The 23914-nt window shown below is 39.4% G+C and overlaps 1 protein-coding gene across 1 annotated transcript in view; it reads right to left on the reverse strand.

The window, feature by feature from the left end:
* Positions 1 to 12977, reverse strand: part of ANGPT1 (angiopoietin 1) — a 213948-nt gene extending 200971 nt beyond the window's left edge. The window contains exon 1 of the mRNA XM_075063187.1: positions 12377 to 12977. Within this exon, the coding sequence (XP_074919288.1) occupies positions 12377 to 12673 (297 nt within the window). The 5' untranslated portion in view covers positions 12674 to 12977. The remainder of the gene's footprint in view (positions 1 to 12376) is intronic.
* Between the last annotated feature and the right edge of the window lie 10937 nt (positions 12978 to 23914).

Here is a 23914-nt window from a genome sequence, read left to right on the forward strand (position 1 = left end):
CTACTACTTGGGGTAAGGCAATATTTAACGATGACATGGTATCTCAGGAAAGAAGATAACTTTTCTACATGTTGGCTGACAATTTTAGACCATTCATAAATAACATGAACAAAAGGGGAAACAGGTACCCCTCCTTCATCCCTTTGCCAGTGACCTGAAGGGCAAATTAAAAAGCTGCTTTGAAGATAGCACAAAGTTATTCCTATGCCATTTTAGGTTGTTAAAATTTGTTCCATGGATTTGGAATATCTTAAAGGTCAAGACTAGAAGTACATCTCAAAATAATTAAATGCATTTACCCATTTAGGGCACGCGCTAGTTCCACTTTGAAGACCATGGGCCTTCAATCCAGTTCCACTTTGCAGACCCTGGGCCCTAAATCACGTAAGGATCGATTGAAATTCTCCATTATGCCCTAAATGGGTGGGAGAGGCTTTGAACTGGCATCAGCACTGTCCTCCTGATGCTCATAGAAGTTCCCTCTGCAAGTTCAGGACTATGATGTGGGCAGAAGGAGGCTCTGTTAGGAGAATGGACATCCTACAATGTTATTCCACTCAGTCCCTGTGAAAATATATATCTTACATGGAAAAAACCCTTTTACAAAGGAAACCCTTGATTAGGGCTTAATTTGTGCCAGGGCTTCCCAGGACTGATCCCCGGCGCCTCTAGACTTGGCAATTCATAGCCCTAATTGCTTGAACCCTGGCACCTCTTTCATTACAAATTAAGCACTGGCCTTGTTGGGGATTTGGCAGTGGGATCCCATAAAAACACACAGCACATAGAAGAGTTGTTGCTGGGCCCACTTTTCAAAATTGTTTAGCACTGAGCTAAACTGGCTCCCATCTGTCTGCCAGTGTTGAAATCTTAAAGAAAATGTGCTATGAGGAAGGACCAAAATATCCTGGTCAGTTTTTCTCCTCATACACCTTCCACTGCACTTCCACAGTGCCACAGATTTGCTGTTATGACCTGGGGAGCACACAGGGACAGATTTTAAAAGATATTTAGGCACCTGACTCCCATTGATTTAGGCACCAATACCCTTACAGATCTGGCCCATAGGACTTATCCTTGTTCTACAATGTCCTCCTGGGGCCATGTCCCCTCTTCAATCCATGGTAAGAAATGTTTAACCAAGACCTTTTGATGGAATATCTGGCAATTCTGTGTACGGATGTGGTCTCCTCACCTCAAAAAAGATATTCTAGCACTAGAAAAGGTTCAGAAAAGGGCAACTAAAATGATTAGGGGTTTGGAGAGAGTCCCATATGAGGAAAGATTTCTTCAGCTTGGAAAAAGAGACTAAGGGGGATATGACATAGAGTATATTAAAATCATGAGTGATGTAGAGAAAGTGGATAAGGAAAAGTTATTTACTTATTCCCATAATACAAGCACTATGGGTCACCAAATGAAATTAATAGGTAGCAGGTTTAAAACAAATAAAAGGAAGTTCTTCACACAGCGCACAGTCAACTTGTGGAACTCCTTACCTGAGGAGGTTGTGAAGGCTGGGACTATAACAATGTTTAAAAGGGAACTGGATAAATTCATGGTGGCTTAGTCCATAAATGGCTATTAGCCAGGAAGGGTAAAGAATGGTGTCCCTAACCTCTATTCAGAGGATGGAGATGAATGGCAGGAGAGAGATCACTTGATCATTGCCTGTTAGCTTCACTCCCTCTGGGGGACCTGGCATTGGGCACTGTCAGTAGACAGATACTGGGATAGATGGACCTTTGGTCTGACCCAGTACAGCCATTCTTATATTCTTATGTTATGTTTTTATGAGTTGAAACTCAAGAATTTTCATTCCCCTCCATGAGTTTGGCCTGCAGAAGGTATGTCTCAGTCTTTATTTGTAAACAAGACAGTCAAAAACTGACAAATGACAAAATCTGATTCCATCAATTAAAAAGCAAATACTGAAAAATATTTAAGGGTATTTTATGCCGAGTACCCTCAGGAAACATGTACACATTTGCATTATCTTGAGCTTAATTCTGTAAAGAAGATGCGAATCGCAAAACTTGTACACAACATCTAGTTCATTTGGGACATGCCAACGGCTTTATATGGACAACTGCACACTCAGGAATGGAAAGTACAAGGTTTCAGTATTTTTTCCCTAAAGATTTAGAGTATCTGCACCCATTTGCTATATGAAAAGGGCTATATGAAAGGCATGCTTTTAATTTATAGGCAGTATAGAAAAAGAACTAGAACAGATAGGATTAATGCATATTCTAAATGCAAAGGTCTCATCTTACTAACAACTCTTCTGTTACATTTTTCAGCCAAAAAACTAATGCCAAGATGACAAGTGATTCATAGCAGTCAAGCCTGCATAAGAAGTAGAGCTGGAGCTAAGCCACAAAGTTTAGAAGCAGATTTCCCCCCCAAAGCTCAGATGTGTGGGTGGGGGCGGGGGTGTGAGGGGAATTCTCTTCCAGAATTGTGCTTAAGCAGGGGTTAGTCACAGAGTTTGGATCTACGTCAGAACTTTTTCCAAGTTCAAGTATGGTCAGATTTGGAAGTTTGGTTTATTTTTGGCCATTAAAAGGAAGGGAGATGGGTATGAAACTGTTACAGACCTCCAAAGTGGCTGACCAAAACACTCATCTCCCACTCACACAGCTCTACAGAGTTTTCCAACACTGCTCCCTTTTCTCAGTGGAGCGTCTGGCATTTTCTACCCTTGCACCTTGTCACAAGCCTGCAAGCAATGTGTTTCAATTATGGACCTCCAAAGCTTTGAATATTGGTACGCCTCACTACTTTTCATTTGTAGAGCAGGGTGATTTTTCTATTTGGTGGAAATTTCACAAAGTTTGATATCAAGCATTTTAAAATGTTTTTTTAATGTTTAAAAATGAAAGGAAAGGAAATTTTAAACAAAAAGTCATTTTAACCCCCCCATACTTTTTTAATGTAAAAAAAACCAATTTGCAAAATGTTTCAGTGTTGCTGAATCTGCATTTTTTGATGAAAATGGTGTCAGTTAAAAATATTTCCCTAGCTCTATTTGTAAACTTCTTATAGACCAACTGTTTTCAGGAAGCAAAATATATTTAAATAAATGTGCAGTAATGCTGCTTGTGCATCTTTCCCCACTGACCACAATCTTGGGTCTTCTGTGCACAAGAAAATAGCACCAGTTCAACTTAAATCAGTTTCTAAACTAGATTAGTTAAACCAGTGCACCCCCCTGGGTAGATACTCTAATTTCAATTTAGTAGTGGCTTATTTTGGTTTGACTTAAAGTGATTCCTAATTAACTTAAGATAAACCAGAAGAACATCTGGTTTAAACCAGAATAAGTTTCTATACAGCCTTTTGTACCAGTTTAACTTTTTAAAATCAATTTAAAAATCACACCTTTAGTTAAACCAGTGCAACTTTCTCATATAGACAGGTCTCTGATTGGAGTCTCTAGACAATACTATCATATAAATAATGAAAACAGATAAAATTTTGACATGAGATTTGATACTGCAACACATGTTAAGGGCAATTTCTCATAAATACAGTTAGAATTATTCAGGATATTGCTACCTTTAATTGGACTGAAGTGTGCAGAAGAAAGTTAATGGCACAATTATATGTTTCACAATATACATTTTGTGTAGTACCCTCAATGTTCCCTTTTTTAAAATATGAGCTGTTTTGAAAAAAGATTAACATTATCTTAGCAAAGTTTGATCCTTATGCAATAAAAATAATGAAAAACAGTACAGCAGTGTAAATGTACATTTGTCTATGGTATTTTATTTCTAATGAACCCGTCATCCATGTATATGAGCCACCCTGATGTTTCATAATACTTCCTAAAATATGTACATGAGGTCATAGAAGAAAAACCTTGTTTTAAAATACAAATGTTTCATAAGAAAAATCTTCTAAGAAAGGTAATACTATTTCAATTTCCTTTTCCTGATCAGCTCTTAACCCCTTGAACAAGAGGGAAAACCTCGTCCCACTGGGAAGGCTTTCAATCCAAAAATGCCTATTTCAGATTAAGCTGTTGTTCCTGAGGATCAGATTCATGATATTGCTAAAAACTGTGATGTTATTTTAAAAAGTTTCTATCACTTTTTATTTACTTGCATCTTACTTTGGTTGCATGGTATTGCAAGCACAGAAAAATACATTGAGCCACGCTAGATTGCATATGTTGTGGCTAATAACAAGCTGATCTAAATGTGCTTCAGGATTTACCCTTTGATAAAGTGTATAGGTGAATCCCAATTATCTGAAGATTTCAAAGTACATTAAAAACTTTCAGAGTAGCGGGTTGGAGAACTTGGCAGTTCTGGACTTGTGGAGTTCCAAAACTTTGCCAAGCTAAACTGTGTTCCTGTTCCCTACCCATAACACATATATGCTGTACAGGAAGGAGCAGGCAACAGCTCTCCTGGGGTTAGGTCTCCAGAGGGCTGAAGATTGCTCCTGGAACTAAGGGTGCTGGGGATGCTGCCACACCCCCTATCTTGAAATGGTTTCCATCATATACAGGGTTTACTGTTTGAATTATTGGCTCTTAGCACCCCCAATATTCAAATTGTTTCAGCACCCCTGCCTACCGAGCCAGCAGGGACACATCATTGGTTTAACCAGAGGCCATTTAATCAAGGCTTATCTGTAGAACATACTGATAATCTGATTCAGTGTTACAGAATCAGCGACAGATTTTAATTCTTGTTTGCAGTGAAGATAATTTTAATTATTTTCCCCTCCAAAAAATTCCTAATCTCAAATGATCATTTTCGGTAAACATGAGACATGTCTTCATAATAAGTAATACTGCTAATAGGTGAAATCAATGGCCTAAACTTCCTAAACTCAATGGCCTGAAGTTAATGGCAACTGTGAGTGCTCAGAGCATCTGAAATATCATGTGGTTTTATGTTATATCTATATATGATTTTTAAAATATACCAGTGCTCTAAAGCAGGCGAAATCTACCAGAGGGAAAGTTGGTGGAACATTTTTAAGGATGAACAATACTTTTAATGCTTTCTTATTACCAAAGTTCCTAACTATTTCTGTTATTAATGAAAATACATAAATTTAGGTTACATTGCACAGGGTGACACAGCTTTCTATCAAAGCCTGGGAACTATTTTAAAAAAAGTCATTTGCTAGAAAATGTGGCAAAAAAAAAATGTGAGACTGGCTTGAACTCTACTATTCTGTTTTTTTTTTTAAATATTGCTAAATATATAACTCCCCAGTACTTAGCAGTTCTCAGACGTTTCCATGTTCAAGGTCCCGTGTCTTTCTGGGTACCTCCATGTATTTCCAGGGGTTACAGGAATTTGAATGTATAAAGGTCTTAACAAAATGCAGGCATATGAATGCAAGAAAAATATTTTTTTAAGGGTAAAAAAGCCAGTTTTATTTTTGGACACAAATAGAACAGATTGTTGCTCTTTAAGGGCCAGATTCCTAAATCTCTACTTCCACTAAATAGAACCTCTCTAAAGATGAAATCCTGACTTCACTGAAGTCAATGGGAATTTTGCCATTGACTTCAATTGGCTCAGGATTTCACCCTATGGGCCTATTAACACAATACTCAGTGTGACTAAAGGTGACAGAATCTATCCATGAAGGGCCTGCTCTGCTCCTGTGAAAATTAGTAGTTGAATCACTTCACCAGGGATGATGCACACTGAGAACTTTTAAGGGATGATCCTATAAACATTTAGGCACATGAGTAACTGAAGCTACTCACATGAGTAAAATGTACATTTTTGCAGGATGCGACCTTTCTTTTTGCACATAAACGGGTTACCATTTAAAAGTTCCACATTAAACAAACACACACCAGAAGGGTGCTGAAAAATCTCATAAGTAAATGTCTTCCCAAAACATAGAAATCTCGTTTAAGAGGAATATCTTTTGATTGCATCAAATGCCTGAAGCATATGCAGGTACACTTGTACAGCATTTAAAATGCAAAATAAAAGAACCACATTGCTTACTTGCCCAAGACTTCAGCTAAGGCAAACCCTGGGGCTCTCAGGAATCTTTGTGGACACCTGGGAAAACGGGATTCATAGGTAAGTCACAACAGTAGCCATGACTCACATTTCTGTCCTTATACTTAAGATAGCCATTGCACTGTAATACACATTTTCTCAGTCAATTACACCAGCTTTTAAAAAATTGTGCTCCTAGTGTTAGATGTTGATTGGCTCTTGAATGGCTGCACTGCAGGGTCAATGTATAAACAGTCTTCTCCACTTTTGAGTACCCCATAGGCGGGCCAAACGGAATTCCAGCTGGTGCAGGGTTACTAACACATTACTGACAGTGCATAATGCCCCCAAAGAGAGCAGAGAGAGGCAGAGAGCATATGGACCATAACTCTATCGTTCCATGATGGAAAGTGAACCTTGATGTATGGGCATGGGGACAGATGAGAGCATGCTGCATTTATGGTTGCCGCCTCTGAGGTACAAAAAACCAGGACAGATTTCTCAGGACAGCTGCCACAAAAAAAGCTACCTGGGAAAATAGGGCAGGTGGCAACCTTAGCTGAGCCCTTTAAAGGTAATCTGACCACATGTAAATTGCAAATAAAGCCACCTTCTCAAAAGTCAGTCTCCTCTTCTTGTCCTATAAGGCCACACCTAAAAGCCAGCCTCTTTTTGTACTGTATGAAAGGTATTTAAAATCTAAGCACATTGCTCAGAAGCTGTTGGAAAAGGTTATGATGAACTGCGAGGATAGCAATTGCCTTGTACAAATAACTGGCCAGACATACAGTAAGGATAATCTTTAAATAGAGTAGATTTTAAATAAAGACATACTAAGATAATATAGTTGCAGATTATTTCTTCTGCTATTTACTTGCCAGGGCCCAATTTCAGTATTCTCTATTGCCTCCACTAAAGCTGATGACACCACTAATAAATGGGAGAAATGAAAGAAGTTGTTCCCTGCATCTGCTTTAGGTGTCAGTAGAGTTAAAACAGTTGCAAGAGAAAGACAAAATCATGAATTTGGGTCTTGGCAGATTATAAAGATTTTGACAGACTTAAATCCAAGGCTATAATTTAGTATTAGAATTTTATAATGTATAATGATCAAATATTCAATTTCAACATACTATAAAATAGTTCAACTGTTTAAATAAGTGAGAAAACAAAGAAGATGTATAGACTGTTTATGGTGCCAAGCTTCACCCACTCAAAGCTATTACCATTATTATTTATAGTGACTGCTAAATGGATTCCATACATGTAAATCTGCAGCCATTCTGAATGTATTCATATCCCATCAAAACCATTAATTCATACTAGTTGACTATGAAAAATAATTCCTGAGTAGATTATCAAGCTAAAATTTCATGTGACTCCTTTGAGAATATTTAAATACCATCATTAAGTACTGAACAGTTCAATACCAAGCGTGCCAGCCAGTTACTGTAAGGAAAAAAAAAAAAAGAGATGCACTGTCTGTTTTCAACTATTAAAATAAACATATTGCAGAAATGAAACCGAAGCTTATACAATGGGGAAGGTTATCCAGTATTAAAATAAACAGTTCTAGGAAAACCTCTGAAAATGTTTACCAAGATATTTTCTTGGTAATTTCTATGGAGAGCATTTTGCTGCATCCTTGGATTGCAAATGAATCACAGGGTATGTCTACACTATGGGATTATTCCGATTGTATATAAACTGGTTTTGTAAAACAGATTGTATAAAGTCGAGTGCACATGACCACACTAAGCACATTAATTCAGTGGTGTGCGTCCATGTACCGAGGATAGCGTCGATTTCCGGAGCATTGCACTGTGGGTAGCTATCCTGTAGCTATCCCATAGTTCCCGCAGTCTCCCCCGCCCATTGGAATTCTGGGTTGAGATCCCAATGCAAAAACAGTGTCGCGAGTGATTCTGGGTAAATGTCCTCACTCAATCCTTCCTCCGTGAAAGCAACGGCAGACAATCATTTCGCGCCCTTTTTCCCTGGATTGCCCATGCAGCACTGTGGTGTGGCCTCTGTCTATCACAGCATGGAGATTTTTTCAAATGCTTTGGCATTTCGTCTTCTGTAACGGAGCTCTGATAGAACAGATTTGTCTCCCCATACAGCGATCAGATCCAGTATCTCCCGTAAGGTCCATGTTGGAGCTCTTTTTGGATTTGGGACTGCATCGCCACTCGTGCTGATCGGAGCTCCACGCTGGGCAAACAGGAAATGAAATTCAAAAGTTTGTGAGGTTTTTCCTGTCTACCTGGCCAGTGCATCCAAAAATGGGAATGACTCCCCGGGTCATTCCTTCTTTATGTTTTGTCTAAAAATAGAGTCAGTCCTGCCTAGAATATGGGGCAAGTGTACTAGAGAACCAGAGAGCACAGCCGCTCTGGTCAGAGCCCCAGAGATCCCGCAGAAATGATGAGCTGCATGCCATTCTAGGGGTGCCCCTGCAACAACCCCACCCGTTGCTTCCCTCCTCCAACCCTCTGGGCTACCATGCAGTGTCCCCCCATTTGTGTGATGAAGTAATAAAGAATGCAGGAATAAGAAACACTGACTTTTTAGTGAGATAAAATGAGGGGGAGGAAGCCTCCAGCTGCTATGATAGGCACCAGGGAGAGTACAGAATCTTTTAGTCTTTAGACATGAAAGGGGGGCTATAGGCTCAGCCCCCAGTTGCTATGATGAAGACGGTTACCAGCCCGTTCTGTACCATCTGCTGGGAATGACCAGGAGTCATTCCTATTTTTACCCAGGCGCCCCCAGCCACCTCACCGAGGCCAGCCAGGAGCACTCACGGGCTGATGATGGATGGATAGCAGTCATTTGTACCATCTGCCATTAGGGGAAGGGGGGAGAGCTGGTGTTGCTGTTCAGTGCTGCAGCACCCGTCTACCAGCAGCATGCAGTAGACATAGGGTGACATTGAAAAAAGGCGAAGAGAAACGATTTTTTTCCCCTTTTCTTTCAACTGGGAGGGGGGGAAGGGTGTAAATTGATGACATATACCTGAACACCCCTGGAAAATGTTTTTGACCCTTCAGGCATTGGGAGCTCAGCCAAGAATGCAAATGCTTTTCGGAGACTGCGGGGACTGTGGGATAGCTGGAGTCCTCAGTACCCCCTCCCTCCCTCATGAGCGTCCATTTGATTCTTTGGCTTTCCGTTACCGTTATGCTTGTCACTGCAGCACCCTGTGCTGTGGCCTCTGTCTATCATAGCCTGGAGATTTTTTCAAATGCTTTGTCATTTCGTCTTCTGTAACGGAGCTCTGATAGAACAGATTTGTCTCCCATACAGCGATCAGATCCAGTATCTCCCGTACGGTCCATGCTGGAGCTCTTTTTGGATTTGGGACTGCATCGCCACCGTGCTGATCAGAGCTCCACGCTGGGCAAACAGGAAATGAAATTCAAAAGTTCGCAGGGGCTTTTCCTGTCTACCTGGCCAGTGGCATCCGAGTTCAGATTGCTTTCCAGAGTGGTCACAATGGTGCACTGTGGGATACCACCCAGAGGCCAATATCATTGATTTGCGGCCACACTAACTGTAATCTGACATGGCAATACCAATTTCAGCGCTACTCCTCTCATTGGGGAGGAGTACAGAAACCAGTTTAAAGAGCCCTTTATATCGATATAAAGGGCCTCGTTGTGTGGACGGGTGCAGGGATAAATCGGTTTAATGCTGCTAAATTCGGTTTAAACATGTAGTGTAGACCAGGCCCCAGTAACACTAACAATACATATGTAAATTCCATTGGACAATGCTGAAACTTAATTGCCTATAGTTAGCTCTCCAGGCAATGGTATTTTCAGCTAGATTTGAACTGGCAGTTTGTTGCAAGAAAGTTTCTCTAAGACTTTTTTTTAGCAGATTTCTGAAAACAAAATAATTTTTTTAAAGATCAAAATACATTTATCCTTGATTAGATAAACTAAAAACACCCACTTACTAATTAAACAATGTATACTGAATTCTTTTTTATACTAACATTGCTAGCAATTTGTCTTCCAAAATGACCAAATTAGTGTTTTGTATATATTCTATTACAAATACAATGTCCTGGCAAACATTGCCTATACACAGCTTAATGAATGTTATATATTACTTTGTAGAGTAATGGACATATTTCTTTGGCATAAGTCAAGACATAAATGCTCAATTCTACATATATTTTCTAATGATTATAGTAGCGTGATTTGGGTCATAGACATATAACTACTAATATTGCTCATTTAGCATGTTCATGGCAGGTGCATTAGAAAACATTGGACACATAGTATATTAACTACTTCTATTACAAATTCAGGAGAAAATCATTAGCGGAGATAGAACTGAGGGGTTTTTTTATATGTTCCTTGTTTTGAAAGGGAGATGAGTTATTGCTAAGATGCTCTGCAGTGACAGCAGTAACAAGGCAAATTCAATATTCAGAGTTGCACTAATGTAGTCAGGTCAGATTTTTTGCCTTCACACTGAGAAACAGGTTCTTTCATTCTAGTGGAAAACTGACACATGCAGATAAGTGCTCACTGCTGCATACCAGTTTCATGTAAACCATGGGGAAGGTTTCCCCTGCAGCCCAAGTTCTGATAATTGACAAAATGCACAGACCTCAAATATAACATTTACACTAGCTATCTGTTAATCCATCCCCCCATAAAATGTGAATACTAGTTCTAATTCAGACTTTAAAACTCTGGAGACTCATTTTTCTTTTTGTTCAATTCACAAGTGAAACAGTGATCTTAGTTCAGTCCCTAGTGGACAAATGCAGAATAAGTAACAATCTCTTAAGCATGATTCAGCAGGGCAGTAGCTCAAGTAAAATCATGAGTGTGGGAACACAGACATTTCTCCATTCCATAGCGTTTGCTTTGAAAGGTAGAGTGATAACTGAATGAAAAAAATCTTACACTCTAGAAAGAGACAAGCCTCCAGTTCTAATCTTTCATCTTTCTAAAGCATTCCATGTATAGTTTAAAGAAAGAAAGATTGAAATAAAAGGTGAAATATGCATAACTGGGTTTATCTTATTAAGTACATTTTCTTTTACACACGTGTTTACTCCACATAATCATTCTCATATTGTTATAAGCATATTAACTACAGAACTGTAAATAAAAGGCATTAAATCTTTTCTGCAGTGGCTGACAGGGATGTGAACTGTAAATGATACAGCTGTCAACAATTACATTAATATGCATTTTTATTGTATATCCGGTATTTATTCTAAATGTGAACTCTTATTACAACTGAAACATGTAACTCATGGAATACAAAAGACGCGGAGAATTTTGTTAGTGCAGTCTTAGCTGATTAAACATTTCACCAATTGTTTAAGTGGTTTTCAGAGTCTTGGCAAAGTAACACTAAGCAGGTCTTAGGGACAGCAGTAATATTTGTGTGTCTGCCAATACAGAGACAAATATATGTTTCTGACAGAAATTATCAGTTGCGCAGGATCATAACTCACTACCATTTCTCATTACCAAGCTGTGGGCTTGTTCCTGCAAAGACTCCATATGTAACTTTATGCACGTGAGTAGTCCTATTGCAGTCAAAGGGATTACTCATACGAGTAAGGTTATTCACCTGCATAAGTCTTTGCAGGAAAAAAGCCCCAAATTACATTTTAAATATAAAAAAGTTCATTTGAAAGTTTACACTTTTAGCACAAATTACTAAAGAGAATTTATTTTTGTATTACTCAAAAAAGCTCCTATATTCCTTCAGTTCTATTTTATATAGATATATCAAAAAATACCATGCTGTTTCATGTCCAATGTAATCTATATATTTTAAAAAGTCACTGTGATTTTTTTAAAATATTATATTATTGTTTTTTACTAATGAGCTGACTGTGGTAGTACAACTGAATCTGTTCTGGGGAGAATAATAATATTCTCATTACATTGCAATTAATAATTTGAAGGCATTTAGGCATTCATGTTGGTGCAGTATTTCTTTAAAAGTGCACACATTTGCTGTGGGTACCAGGTATCCTTCATGACATCTGATCTGAAGCCCAGAACTATAAATAGAGGTTATAAGAATACTTAATGAAAAGTGTGCCATCATTAGAAGTCTCTGAAGGATTATTATACACTGTGGCTCTCAAAACGTTCATGGTCCCCTGGGATCATTCTTTAAAAAAGATGTATATTCCAGCAATGTGAAGAAAGTTTTGCTCCCAAAAGCAAGCCCAAAGAAGAAAGAGTGAGTTCTAGCAGCAACATTTCTCACCAAGTTTAACATGGAAATAGACAAATCCAGGTTATCTCAGTTCTCAGAGAAACACATACAAACTATGAACAGGGAAGCACGATAAATAAATAATCAGTTCAAGGGGAATTTGAAAAGGAAACTCTTACTTTTTGCAGCCACTGTGTGTAATTTTCCATCACATGTTCCAGACGTTGCAGTTTCTGGGAAGAGAAATCCTGTTCCACATGAGGAGCATCTCTCTGAAGGGCATTTGTGCTGTATTGGTCTGTTGTGCTTTCACGACAGTTCCCGTCTTGTTCTGGAAGAATGAAAGTATAGGTGCACTGCCCGTGCTGAATCCGGTTGTATCTTCTACCAGTGGTTTCTGGACCCCGGCGCTGGTTACTGCACCCTGTGTGAGCCAGAAGAGCAGCCAGGAAAGCAAAAGAAAGAAAAATTGTCATGTTATTACTACTTTCCTTTCCTGCTCTTATAGAAACTTTTACCTCCTCTGCCTTTTAATTTGCTCTTTATTTTACAGAAAAATAAAATCTTTGGAAAGAGAATTGGAGAAGGGTATTTAAATATCAACTTTGGCTAAAATGGTTTTTATTTCACTATAATGATAGCTTCCTTAGTTAAAATTAGAAATATTTATTGCATAGTAGCTAAGATTTATTGTTTCCTCTCTGTTACAGTCCAGCATGTAGCCTCCCTTAGTTAGCTGCATATGCATATCCCAGTCTCTTTCCCTACACTATCTGCTGCAGAACTGCTATTTTCTCTCAGACCTCAGAGAGTTTTATTAAGGTTGCACATTCAAGCCAAGCTGGAAGCAGGCTGCCTTTCACAAGATGACTTGACAGGAATGTGTGTATGAGTGCGCCCCTATGCTAAGGATGGCTGATGGCTCAGTACAGAGGGATCATCTTACAAACTGGCTAGATGCATGACTTCAATCACGTATGGCTATCAGGTCCCTATTGCATATAACTGCTTTTGACGGATTCACATGTTTAATAAATGGGGCAGTCCACCTTAATATACTTCCTATGTTTCCACTGACCTATTAAAATGTAGATAAAGTGTAGAAGTTTGTTGTAATCCCTCAGTAATTATACAGAGCACTGAAAATAAAAATATCCAGTACTAGATATTTGCTTGTTTCTGTTAGAGAATGCTAAGTCAAAAGACTGACACCTACAGAAAACATTTAACTGACACCCCCCATGTTTTTTTTTTACACACACAATGATGTTTTTGAGCAGAATTTACAGAGATTCTCTGTACAAGACATGATGAAATCCAAACTGCTAAACATTCAGAATGTGCTCCGCAGAAGAGTTGTAGGTCTCCATGTTCAGTTGATAGAATAATATGTCTAATTTAAAAAAATAATAGTTGGCTGTGCTAGCTGGAATATATAAAGGGTGTTATTTGGTATAGTGTGCGTTCAATGGTCTCATGTAAAATATTTCTACCAGTCTGAAAGTTTGCATGGGTTATATTAGCAGTCCTCATTATATGTTTCATGATATATTATATCATTTTATATATTGTTATGCAGTCCTTCCTTGACTTCACTAGATGACCTGTTGAGGTCCCTTCCAGTCCTACACATCCATGATTCTGTGATTCTATGTAGTATTTCCTCATAGCAGCCTCCTTAGTAAAAACACTGTGATAACTATTTAGAATAATATCCTAAGCATTAATAATGCCTTTGGAGATGGACCCAGGACACACTATTTGGAAACAATCTAAAAGTTCCTAAACTTCAGGGGAGTTTGGATGAGGTTCCAGTTACATCTCTAGTATATGGTGTAATTATATAAATCACAGTTAACTCCTCTGGAACCCACTGTTGCAAACTTTACTTACGAAAATAGGTCTTACTAACATCAGTAATATTATTGGTGGCAACAAGACAAGAACACATGAGCAAAGAGACTATTTGCATTAGTAAAGGCTGCAAGATTTCACCTTTGGTGCTTGTGTGGATGTCACAAGCATTTTTATAGGAATTTTATTTCTCTTTTATCCAACAAAGCTTCAGGAGCTCTTAGCAATAATTCTTTGCTGTTGCTGAAGAAGCTACTGCCACTCAGAGCCAAGGACTTAGTCTTTTTGCTCAGTTCAGTCTGACCTTTCATCATTAGCCTGAAAAGGAGCCAATGCATTTGAACTAGATTGAAATTTAAATTTCTTCTAGGAGAGAACAGAAGGGAACACTCAGAGCAAGATAACATCTTCCTGATCTGAGTGGGGGCGGGGGGGGGGAGAGAGAACCATGAAGTGGGACTATTCAGAACTTAGAAAAGAAAAGCACGAAAACTACAATTAATTTTGGCAAAACAAGACCTTCCCTCCCAGAACTAGCCAATCCTTACTTCACCTCTCTTACTTTCTTTTTCCTGCTTCTGTACCTATTTTTAAAATTTAGGTTACAGGGCCCATAGTACTGGAAGCACTCTCCACACTGCTCCAACACTACCAGGTCTACTTCTACGGTAGTTGTATAGAGTAATTAGGTCTCTGCTTTCCGTGGATAGTAAAGTCAGAGCATCGATCAGAAGAAATACTGCTGGAGCAGACATAGCAATGAGAGATCAGCATGAATAATATCCACCTCACGAGACTGAGAAGGAGAATATGCCAAAGCACAAGCATGATAATAAACAAATCTGAAAAGTATGTGTCGCCTTTTATCTGAAGATCTCAAAGCAGTTTTCAAAGAAGGGTAGGTACTGGAGGTGGATGAACACTGCAGGAAGCTTCCCAGAAGCATTGGCTCAAATTTAAAAATGCTGTGGCTATGCTCACACCATCTTTACATTCACTTTCTGCAGATATTTCAGCCATCAGGTTTTACTCACTCAAATGCTTGCAGGTAAAAAGTGCAAAAGCTTTCAGGTTCACTCTTGAAGTGATATATTTTAAATGGGAAAGGACTCTCCTCCCCACAGCAAGAAGCCCAATTCATCCTTGTTCTATGGCCTCTTTGCATTAGCTGGAAGGCATAGGCTCTTCCCCCTGGAGATAGCACTGACACAGGGCCTGTGTACTAAGTGCAAAGCTGGCTGTGCAAAGATCTGCCCCACTTCTACAAGAATCCCGTGCGTCAGGGTCATTCTGGCCAGAGCAGAGTTATTTCAGAGGAATGCAGCATGTATGGAGTAGCCCTGCACTCCTATAATGGTCCATTGGGACCACTGAAACAGAAGTACAATTTAGGATGGCCGTAGGAGCTGATCTAGCCTGCACCAGGGCCTGAACAGGCTCCTAGAGCCCGTGAATAGGGGAAACACAAACTTCTCTAACCTGCCCCAGTGCCTGGGATGAACCTACTCCAGAGTTCCCCCAATTCCCTTGCCAGAGACCTGGCACAGAGGAAACTGAACCAGGAAGTCCAGGATCTGCTTACAGCCCTTATGAACACAACTGTAGCCATGTATGCACACAGGACCAGCACCAGGGTTTCTTGCGCCCTAGGCGCACAGCCATTTCGCCGCCCCCCGCGCTGATCCCGCGGCTCCGGTGGAGCTGCCGCAGGCATTCCTGCAGAGGATCCGTTGGTCTGTGGCTCTGGTGGAACTGCCGCAGGCATGCCTGCGGGAGGTCCACCAGAGCCGCGGACCAACGGACCCTCCACAGGAATACCTGCGGCAGGTCAACCAGAGCCACCTGCCACCTCCCCGGCAAAATGTCGCCCCCTCAATAGTCCTGGCGCCCTAGGCGATTGCCTAGGCTGCCTAAAGGGTAGCGCTGGCCCTGTATACACACATACAATAAAGGTATAATCTTACTGTAAATTTTTTCGAGGCATGATGCCTTGCATAAGGCTAATGGGACCAGACAGGAAAAGATTTAACAGATTCTAAAGTTCACTATTCCCACCTATCATATCCACCCTCTCTATACTGCTACCTTTCTCTGAGAATTTCAAAGGACCACTGAGATCTCCAAGTCCTCCTGATTAGAAGAGTGCATTCATCCAATCAGCAAACAATGTCTTGTAACTTATGAGACCAACTCCAATTAACCAACGCGGCTCAGATTTTGAATATCAAGGATTTAATACTGTCAGCCAACAGTTAGTGATTTCAGTCCAGAGAGGAAAAGAAAAAGCCCCCAAAAGGTGTTGAATCATTGTGACTAACGAATACATTTGAATGAACTTTCCATTTGCCAACTGATGTTCCACAGGGAAAAAAAGGAACTAAATTGAGTAAGTCTTTTATCCACAATCACTTACTCAGCTCTCCTAAGTATAAATGATCTGTGTTTTACAGAGTCAGAGACAGACAGAGACGAAGTAACTTGTCCAAGTTTACATAGGAAGTCAGTGGCAGAGCTAAGAACAGAACCAGGTACGAATTTACTTTCAAAACTCTAATGCATTCCCAAGACCACTTCCTCAATGGCTGTCTTCTTCATCCCCCTTGCAATTACAAAATCCTGGAACAAGGTAGGGATGGGCCTACAAATTTCCCTCCTCAGCCCACTTTTTTATTTAGTTGTCACATGAAATTCAGCAGTTATGTAATCCATCCTAAAGACAAAAAAGATGAGGATTTTTGCCAGATCAAGGTTACACTCACACATTTATCTTGCTGAATAAACATATAAATAATTTGATGCCTTTTGTCATAGATTGATATTTATGCACAGAGTTTAAATACACAATAAACAAAATCAATGTGATTTCTTTACATTCTGTTGCAATGTGTGTTGTTGCTGCTGCAATTGACTTACATTGTCTGACATGCTGCAACTTAATCTAACTGGATTTGCTCCAGCCCAACTTCCTCTTCATCATCACAACAGAAAACCTATAGAAACTACAGTAATTAGGGTCTGCCAGATACCAAGTGCAGGATTTACAGTGCGGTTACCTCCAGCTAAATCCATGGAATTTGGCACAGTCCTATTGATATCTTACTTTCCCAACACTGTACTTAATCTCAATCAGAATACATATCAGGAATTTCAAAATCAAGTGAACGAAATGAGATATTGATTCTGATCTCACTTAAACCAGATTTGTATGAGGTTTACTCCACGGACTTCAGTGCAGTTGTTCCTGATTTACACCAGTGTTACGTGAGGTAGAGTTACAGAGATCCGTTTTTCCAGTACGTGACTGTCAAGAACACAAAATGTATTCAGTTAGTCAATGGGGAAAAGTTACTTAACATTTAAAAACACTTTCTCCTTCTACCTGAATGTTTTGGTTTGTTAATCTCCTGGGGGCAGGTTGGTGGTGGTTTCAACAAAATTACTCTTCAGGAGTGAAGTGTATATATTTACATTTGTATATTCAAGCCATGGATCCTATGTAGCATAGTCTACCAGGTCATGCCATCAAAGGAACACACTGATGTACACTGAGTCATTCTACTTCCTGCCCCATCTGTTCCAGCATCTGATCTCACACCTGGGAACAGCCAAACAGCGGGGAAGATTGACATAATGGCAAAAAAGCAGCAGCAATTAAGAGAATGCAAGGGTCTGCCACAGAAACTACTCGGCTACTGGTTATGCCAAGTGTCCCATTTGGATTCTGTGTCTCACACAAAAACTATGAGGCTTGTTGGGGCTCTCTTTGGCTTCCTAACTTTATCTGACTGGTCCCAAATGAGTAGATGGTTAGGAATGCTGTGCCCCTATTTCCTGAAAACTTAATTTCATGCAGTGGAACACAAGAAAAAAGGAGTAAATCTTATATTCCTAACAACTCGTCCAGTTTGCACACAGTCAGAAAAAGTCAGTTAGACAAATCCAGTTCACTTGGTTCTCATTCATTACACAGGAAAAATCACCAAAGTAAACCCTTAACTGACTCCTAATATAGTTTTTTTTTAAAAAAGCCGCCCTTCATGCCTATCAGACTCACATTTCTTTCAACGCACATGGCCATGTAAGGCCCTTAGTGCATGCAACTGCCATTCCCATCCAGAGAAGCTGAGGGTGCTAATCAAGGACATGAACTGTTTACAAATGACCAGAATAGATTTCCTGATTCTTAATGGCCACTTAAAGGAAAAATAGTGGGGATCCCACACTTCTGCAACTCTTTTTGTGTGCCTATAACAAAAGCAACCTGATGTCAGTATTAACTCCCACTTCAAGAGATGGATGTTATACACGGATACATTTACAGGGCTCAACTTCCTTTTTATGCCTGCATTTTTGGTGCCTAGGATGTGATTTGTGGATACAAATCTAAGTGCCTGTGCTTCCAACAATCCAATTTGTGGTCACAGTCAGGAAGCTAGAGGTGCAAGTATTGATTTGCATCAATTTTGGATAGATAATAAGACAGAAAATGTCATATTGCTTCTATATAAATCCATGGTACTCCCACATCTTGAATACTGCGTGCAGATGTGGTTGCCTCATCTCAAAAAATATATATATTAGAATTTCGAAAAGGGCAAAAAAATGATTAGGGACATGGAGAGTCTGTCATATGAGGAGAGATTAATAAGACTGACATTTCAGCTTGGAAAAGAGATGTCTAAGAGGGATATGATTGAAGTCTATAAAATCATGTCTGGTGTGGAGAAAGTAAATAAGGAAGTGTTATTTACTCCTCACAACACAAGAACTAGGGGTCACCAAATGAAATTAATAGAAAGCAGGTTTAAAACAAACAAAAGGAAGTTTTTCATACAAAGCACACTCAACCTGTGGAACTCCTTGCCAGAGGATGTTGTGAAGGCCAAGACTATAACAGGGTTCAAAAAAAGAACTAAATTCATGGAGGATAGGTCCATCAATGGCTATTAGCCAGGATCGGCAGGGATGGTGTGCCTCGCCTCTGTTTGCCAGAAGCTGGGATGATGATTACTTGTTCTGTTCCTTCCCTCTGGGGCTCTTGGCATTGGCCACTGTTGAAAAACAGGATATTGGGCTAGATGGACCTTTGGTCTGACCCAGTATGGTCATTCTTATGTTGTTATGCATCAGCAACTGAACAGTGTGTGCAACACACAAACATAAATGTTGCTGGTTCAAATTGCAGCCTTTTGAAAATTTTGCCCACAACTGTGTATTGACCAACAGCACAGTACAGCTGAAGAATTTATTTATTCCAGAAACTACTCCAAGGAATTATTTCTCACTGGGGAAAAGTAAATGTGAGAAAACAACATCCCATTACTTTGTGGGATTGAGTTTATGATCTCTATCCACAGGGAAAGATTAGCATTTAAATTGTGACAAGTCCAGCTATTTTGAATACAAAAGTGACAATGGTATATGATTTAAATATGGAATTATCATATTATGAATGTTCTATATATCCTAATATTCTTGATAGCTTTGTGGTTTAATTCCTATTTAAATAAAAATCAGAAACACAATTTTCCCCCCAGCAAGTTACTTTGCCAGTAAAAGAGACCACTGCATTCTGCAGTAGCTTCAGTTTCTCAATGAATTTAAGATGTAGTCCCAAGAGGAGTGCGTTGCATTAATCTAGTCTTGAGGTCACGAAGGCATGAATCATGGCACTGAGATCTGCGTGGGAAAGAAAATGTTGCAAGCCCCTTGTCAGATGCAAATATTAAAAGAGTCATCCTGCCTACTGCCGAAAGGTGGTCATCCAGCAATGATTGGGAATTTAACCTGATATCAAGTTAATACCAAGAGTAACACCTGGTAGACAAACATCCTGAATTAGAGGAGCAGATATACTCTTCATCAAATCTGCCATTTGTTTTCCCCAGCCCACCTCTCTTTTAGCTGGATTGAGCCTCAGAAAGGTCACTGACATTCGTGTCCCAGAATTTATGAATCACTGGGAAGGCTCTCAGCTATATCCGTTTCTCTTCAGGCTTGAATGAAAGGGCAGCCACTTTTCGTGTGCAGGATCTTTAATGGGCTGCCTTTGCAGAAATGGAGAGAATGGGGAGGGCAGACAATCAAGCAGGGATTTTCCCATAAAGTATGGGGTTTTTTTATAGACACATAGCAGGTTCTGAACATCTCTAGCATATACGCTGGATACCCACAGAATTGATCTCAGAGAGAAGCATGCAGCCCCTTAAGAAAAGCTCCATCCATTCCAACAGAAGTATGCAGGCACAATGTTTTTATGCTTGCAGGCCTCTGGGGATCAACATTTTCAAAGGCAGGTGATTGATAATATACCTAATATTTGTCCAACCCTACAAAATTAACCAGAGTAATTAATACAGTCTTTTTCCCATATCCAGATTAGTAACCAGACTGACATTCATCAAGGCAATTTGAGGCTCAGAGGTACTATCTCACCATACCCTTTTCAGTAAGCTTAACCACAAAGGGAAGATTAGACAGTGGACAATAGTTGGCCAGACTGTCACTGTGAAGTAATGGAAACTTGAGTGTAGCCTACCCTGATGCTTAAGAAAAGCTGGCAGCCCTCCTTGGACAGAGGTGCTGATAATTTCCACTAACCCTGGCCACAGTATCTCCTCCCTCATTTTTCTAAGACACAAAGGCAGAGTTCCATTGGACAGTTTATGGCACTAATATCCTTCAAGACCTCCAGTATCTGGCCATATTTATGCAGAGATGAAGTTCTTGACCCTAGCCCCTGACTCTGTCCTGACTCCTCAGATGCAGACACTTCCAAATCTGGATTATTTTTCTCTGTAAAATAAAATTTCCTCATGCTGGGAGAAATTCCTACCAATCTCTGAATGGAGTCAGCTCAGATTGTACATCTGAAAACAAATCCCATCTTTGCCTCTTTCACTGCTAGGTCATAAGAATCTTCTGCCCCTTCGCCTTCCCTTCCTCTGTTATAACGTGCACCACTGTAAAATCTCCTGTGTAGCTGTTCTATGCCAATGGAAGAAAGCTCTTCCATCAACAAAATTAAACTACCCCAGAGAAGCGGCGGTAACTATCTTGGCAGGACAGTGTCTCCCACCGACACAGCACTGTCCACACCAGCACTTCTGTCTGTGTAGGTTAGGTCAATCAGGGGTGTGTTTTTTCACACCACTGACCGACAAAAGTTTTACTGACAAAAGTACTAGTCTAGACACAACCTTAGAGGTTATGGGAAAAGGACGTTTGGGGCCATTTATCAATGTGGGTGAAAAAAGGGTAATTGTAAAGTTAGAGAGAGTGATGTATCTTACACAGGGTGGATAAAAATCTATATTTAAAAAAAAATAAAAATCAGATTTTTTTAATTTAAATTGGATTTTTTGATAAAATGCTTTTTGAGGAAAAAAACTATCTAAAGATAGTCTTAATTACATGACAGCTCAAAGATCTCATCATGGAATAGACTATAGAATTAGAATTTATAATATGAGACAATATATTCAAGCAATGTTTAAGAAAAGTTTTGTAAATGAGTTCCAATAGTTTATGGATTAGGGAGCCAATTTTATGGGGTTCCAGGGGTGTCTGTATAGATTATATAGGTTAATCTTTCTATCTACTAATGGGACTCAGTGTTCAATCTAGAAGATACCATCAGAGATGCTAAGTTTTGCAGTTCTCAGACTGTGGATTTGTGACTCCAGAGACAATGTGCTTGTTAATAGCAAAAATGTTTTAAAATAAATAAATATATAAAGACCTCAACCCTATTGTCCCTCTGCAAATTTGTGTACACAGTGTCAATCCCTTATCTCTCTCTAAAAGTGCAAAGTTTCAAAAAGTTCAATGAATAGAAGATTGTTGGGGGCAGAATAGATCTGAAAAAGGAGAAGAAGTCTGGAGATAAATGTGAGAAGGGAGGGACAGGCAGTAGAAACAAAAGTGAAACTGTTTGAGCAGCATATTCCAGAAGTCTTGAGGTCTGAATGTAGCCTTCGTTGATTTGAGAACTACCATTCCATTCTCTCACTAGAAGGGAAAACCTATAATGGCAGCAGGCCATAAAAGAGTCCCAGTTTGGGAATAAGAACCATTCAAGAAATACGTGTTTGCTGATGTTTTAAAGAAAATCCCATCAGTGAACTGGTAGAAATCACTTAAGCACTTGGATTCAGAGACTGTTGAAGTGATAATCTCACTTTTAACAGCAGTACCTTCTTCTGCCAGTATAGAAAGAATGTTTTCTTCCTTAGGACGAATTCATTCCAAGCTGAGAAATTGTTTTGGACCCAAAAAAGCAGGAAGCTTGTTTTTCTTTTCTAGATTATGAACAAAAGGAAAAAAGAAGGTGATGACGACTAAGTTAGCTGGAGAAGCCAGTATTTTAAGTTTCTCATGTTGACCTGGCTGAAAGTTAATTTAATTTTTGGGTGTTTTTTTTTAAATATTTCATTTAACTATTTTAGTTAAAAACAATTTTAACAATAACAAACCTGATTTTAAAAAGCTCGAATGTAACTAAATTCAAAAATTCATATGCCTGTTTTGTTAAAATATTATATGTTTGCTGTTGAAGAAAAAAAATCCAGAATACTTAACATTGTTGTTTTGGTTAAATAAAACAATTTAAATGTCTGTCTGGTGATGTTCTCCTGCTAATACAGCATGGCAAGAAAATCTTCCAAATATTAATGATTAACCTGTTGAATTGGAGATAGTTCACCTCCCATTGACTTCATAAATATCTGCTTCAGTTACCTTTGGTAAATGAAATAACCAAACGTTCATTTTCTGATATAGCTGTAAAACTTATCTGAAAAGCTTTTAGAAATATCACTTTTAAAATGTATAGTGTGTACCTTCTAAAAATGAAACCTACATCTATCTTTGAGTTGTGAAGAATATGTATTAAAGGTTATAACAACCAGCAAGAATGCACTTCTGTGTAGAAGTATCAGAGGGGTAGCTCTGTTGGTCTGGATCTGTAAAAGCAGCAAAGAGTCCTGTGGCACCTTATAGACTAACAGACATATTGGGGCATGAGCTTTCACGGGTGAATACCCGCTTCGTCGGATGCCGACGAAAGCTCATGCTCCAATACGTCTGTTAGTCTATAAGGTGCCAAAGAACTCTGCTGCTTTTATGTAGAAATCCATGATTAAATTGAGTCTTCCTGACTAGTAATTTAAAACATGATTTAAATCAAATCCACCCTGATCTTACATATTGATTACTCAGTTACTGCAGCATCCTTTTCTCTGGCCTTGACAAATTCAATCTGGGCCTACTCATATCCATTCAGAATGCTACTGCAAAGATCATTTTCCCAGCCTGTCATATTGACTATGTCATCCCTCACTCCACAAACTCCCCCTTCCCTATTGAACCAAATATCAGCTGCTGGTCTTCACTTTCAAGGCTCTACATGTCCTAATCCTTACCATACCTATCCTCTCTCATTCACTATCAAGATGTTGACCCTCATCTATGGCTGGCCCATGGTGACAGCTTCCCCCCACCCCACCACTTGTTAAATTTTCAAACACCTTCACGCTTTGTTCCTTTCTGCTGGGGAGGAATTCCTGGTGAACATCTGCAAAACTAACACATTATCCACCTTCAAAACCCTCCTTAAAATCCTCATTTGATACGATGCCTCCAAAAATCTTCACAATGTTTAGGCCTCTGGTGCACTGATACCACTGCCTATCATGCTGAGCAATATTGTCTCACTGTTTTCTTTGACTGTAAGATCTTTGAGCCAGAGACTTTGTGTTTTGTTCTGTGTTTGTACGGTGCCCAGCACAATGGGATCCGGGTCCTTGACCTGCACGCTCAGGTGTTACAGTAATTCAAGTAATAAATAATAATAATAATAAAAG

The sequence above is a fragment of the Chelonoidis abingdonii genome, chromosome 2 (genome assembly GCF_003597395.2).
Source record: "Chelonoidis abingdonii isolate Lonesome George chromosome 2, CheloAbing_2.0, whole genome shotgun sequence".
NCBI classification, from domain to species: domain Eukaryota; kingdom Metazoa; phylum Chordata; order Testudines; family Testudinidae; genus Chelonoidis; species Chelonoidis abingdonii.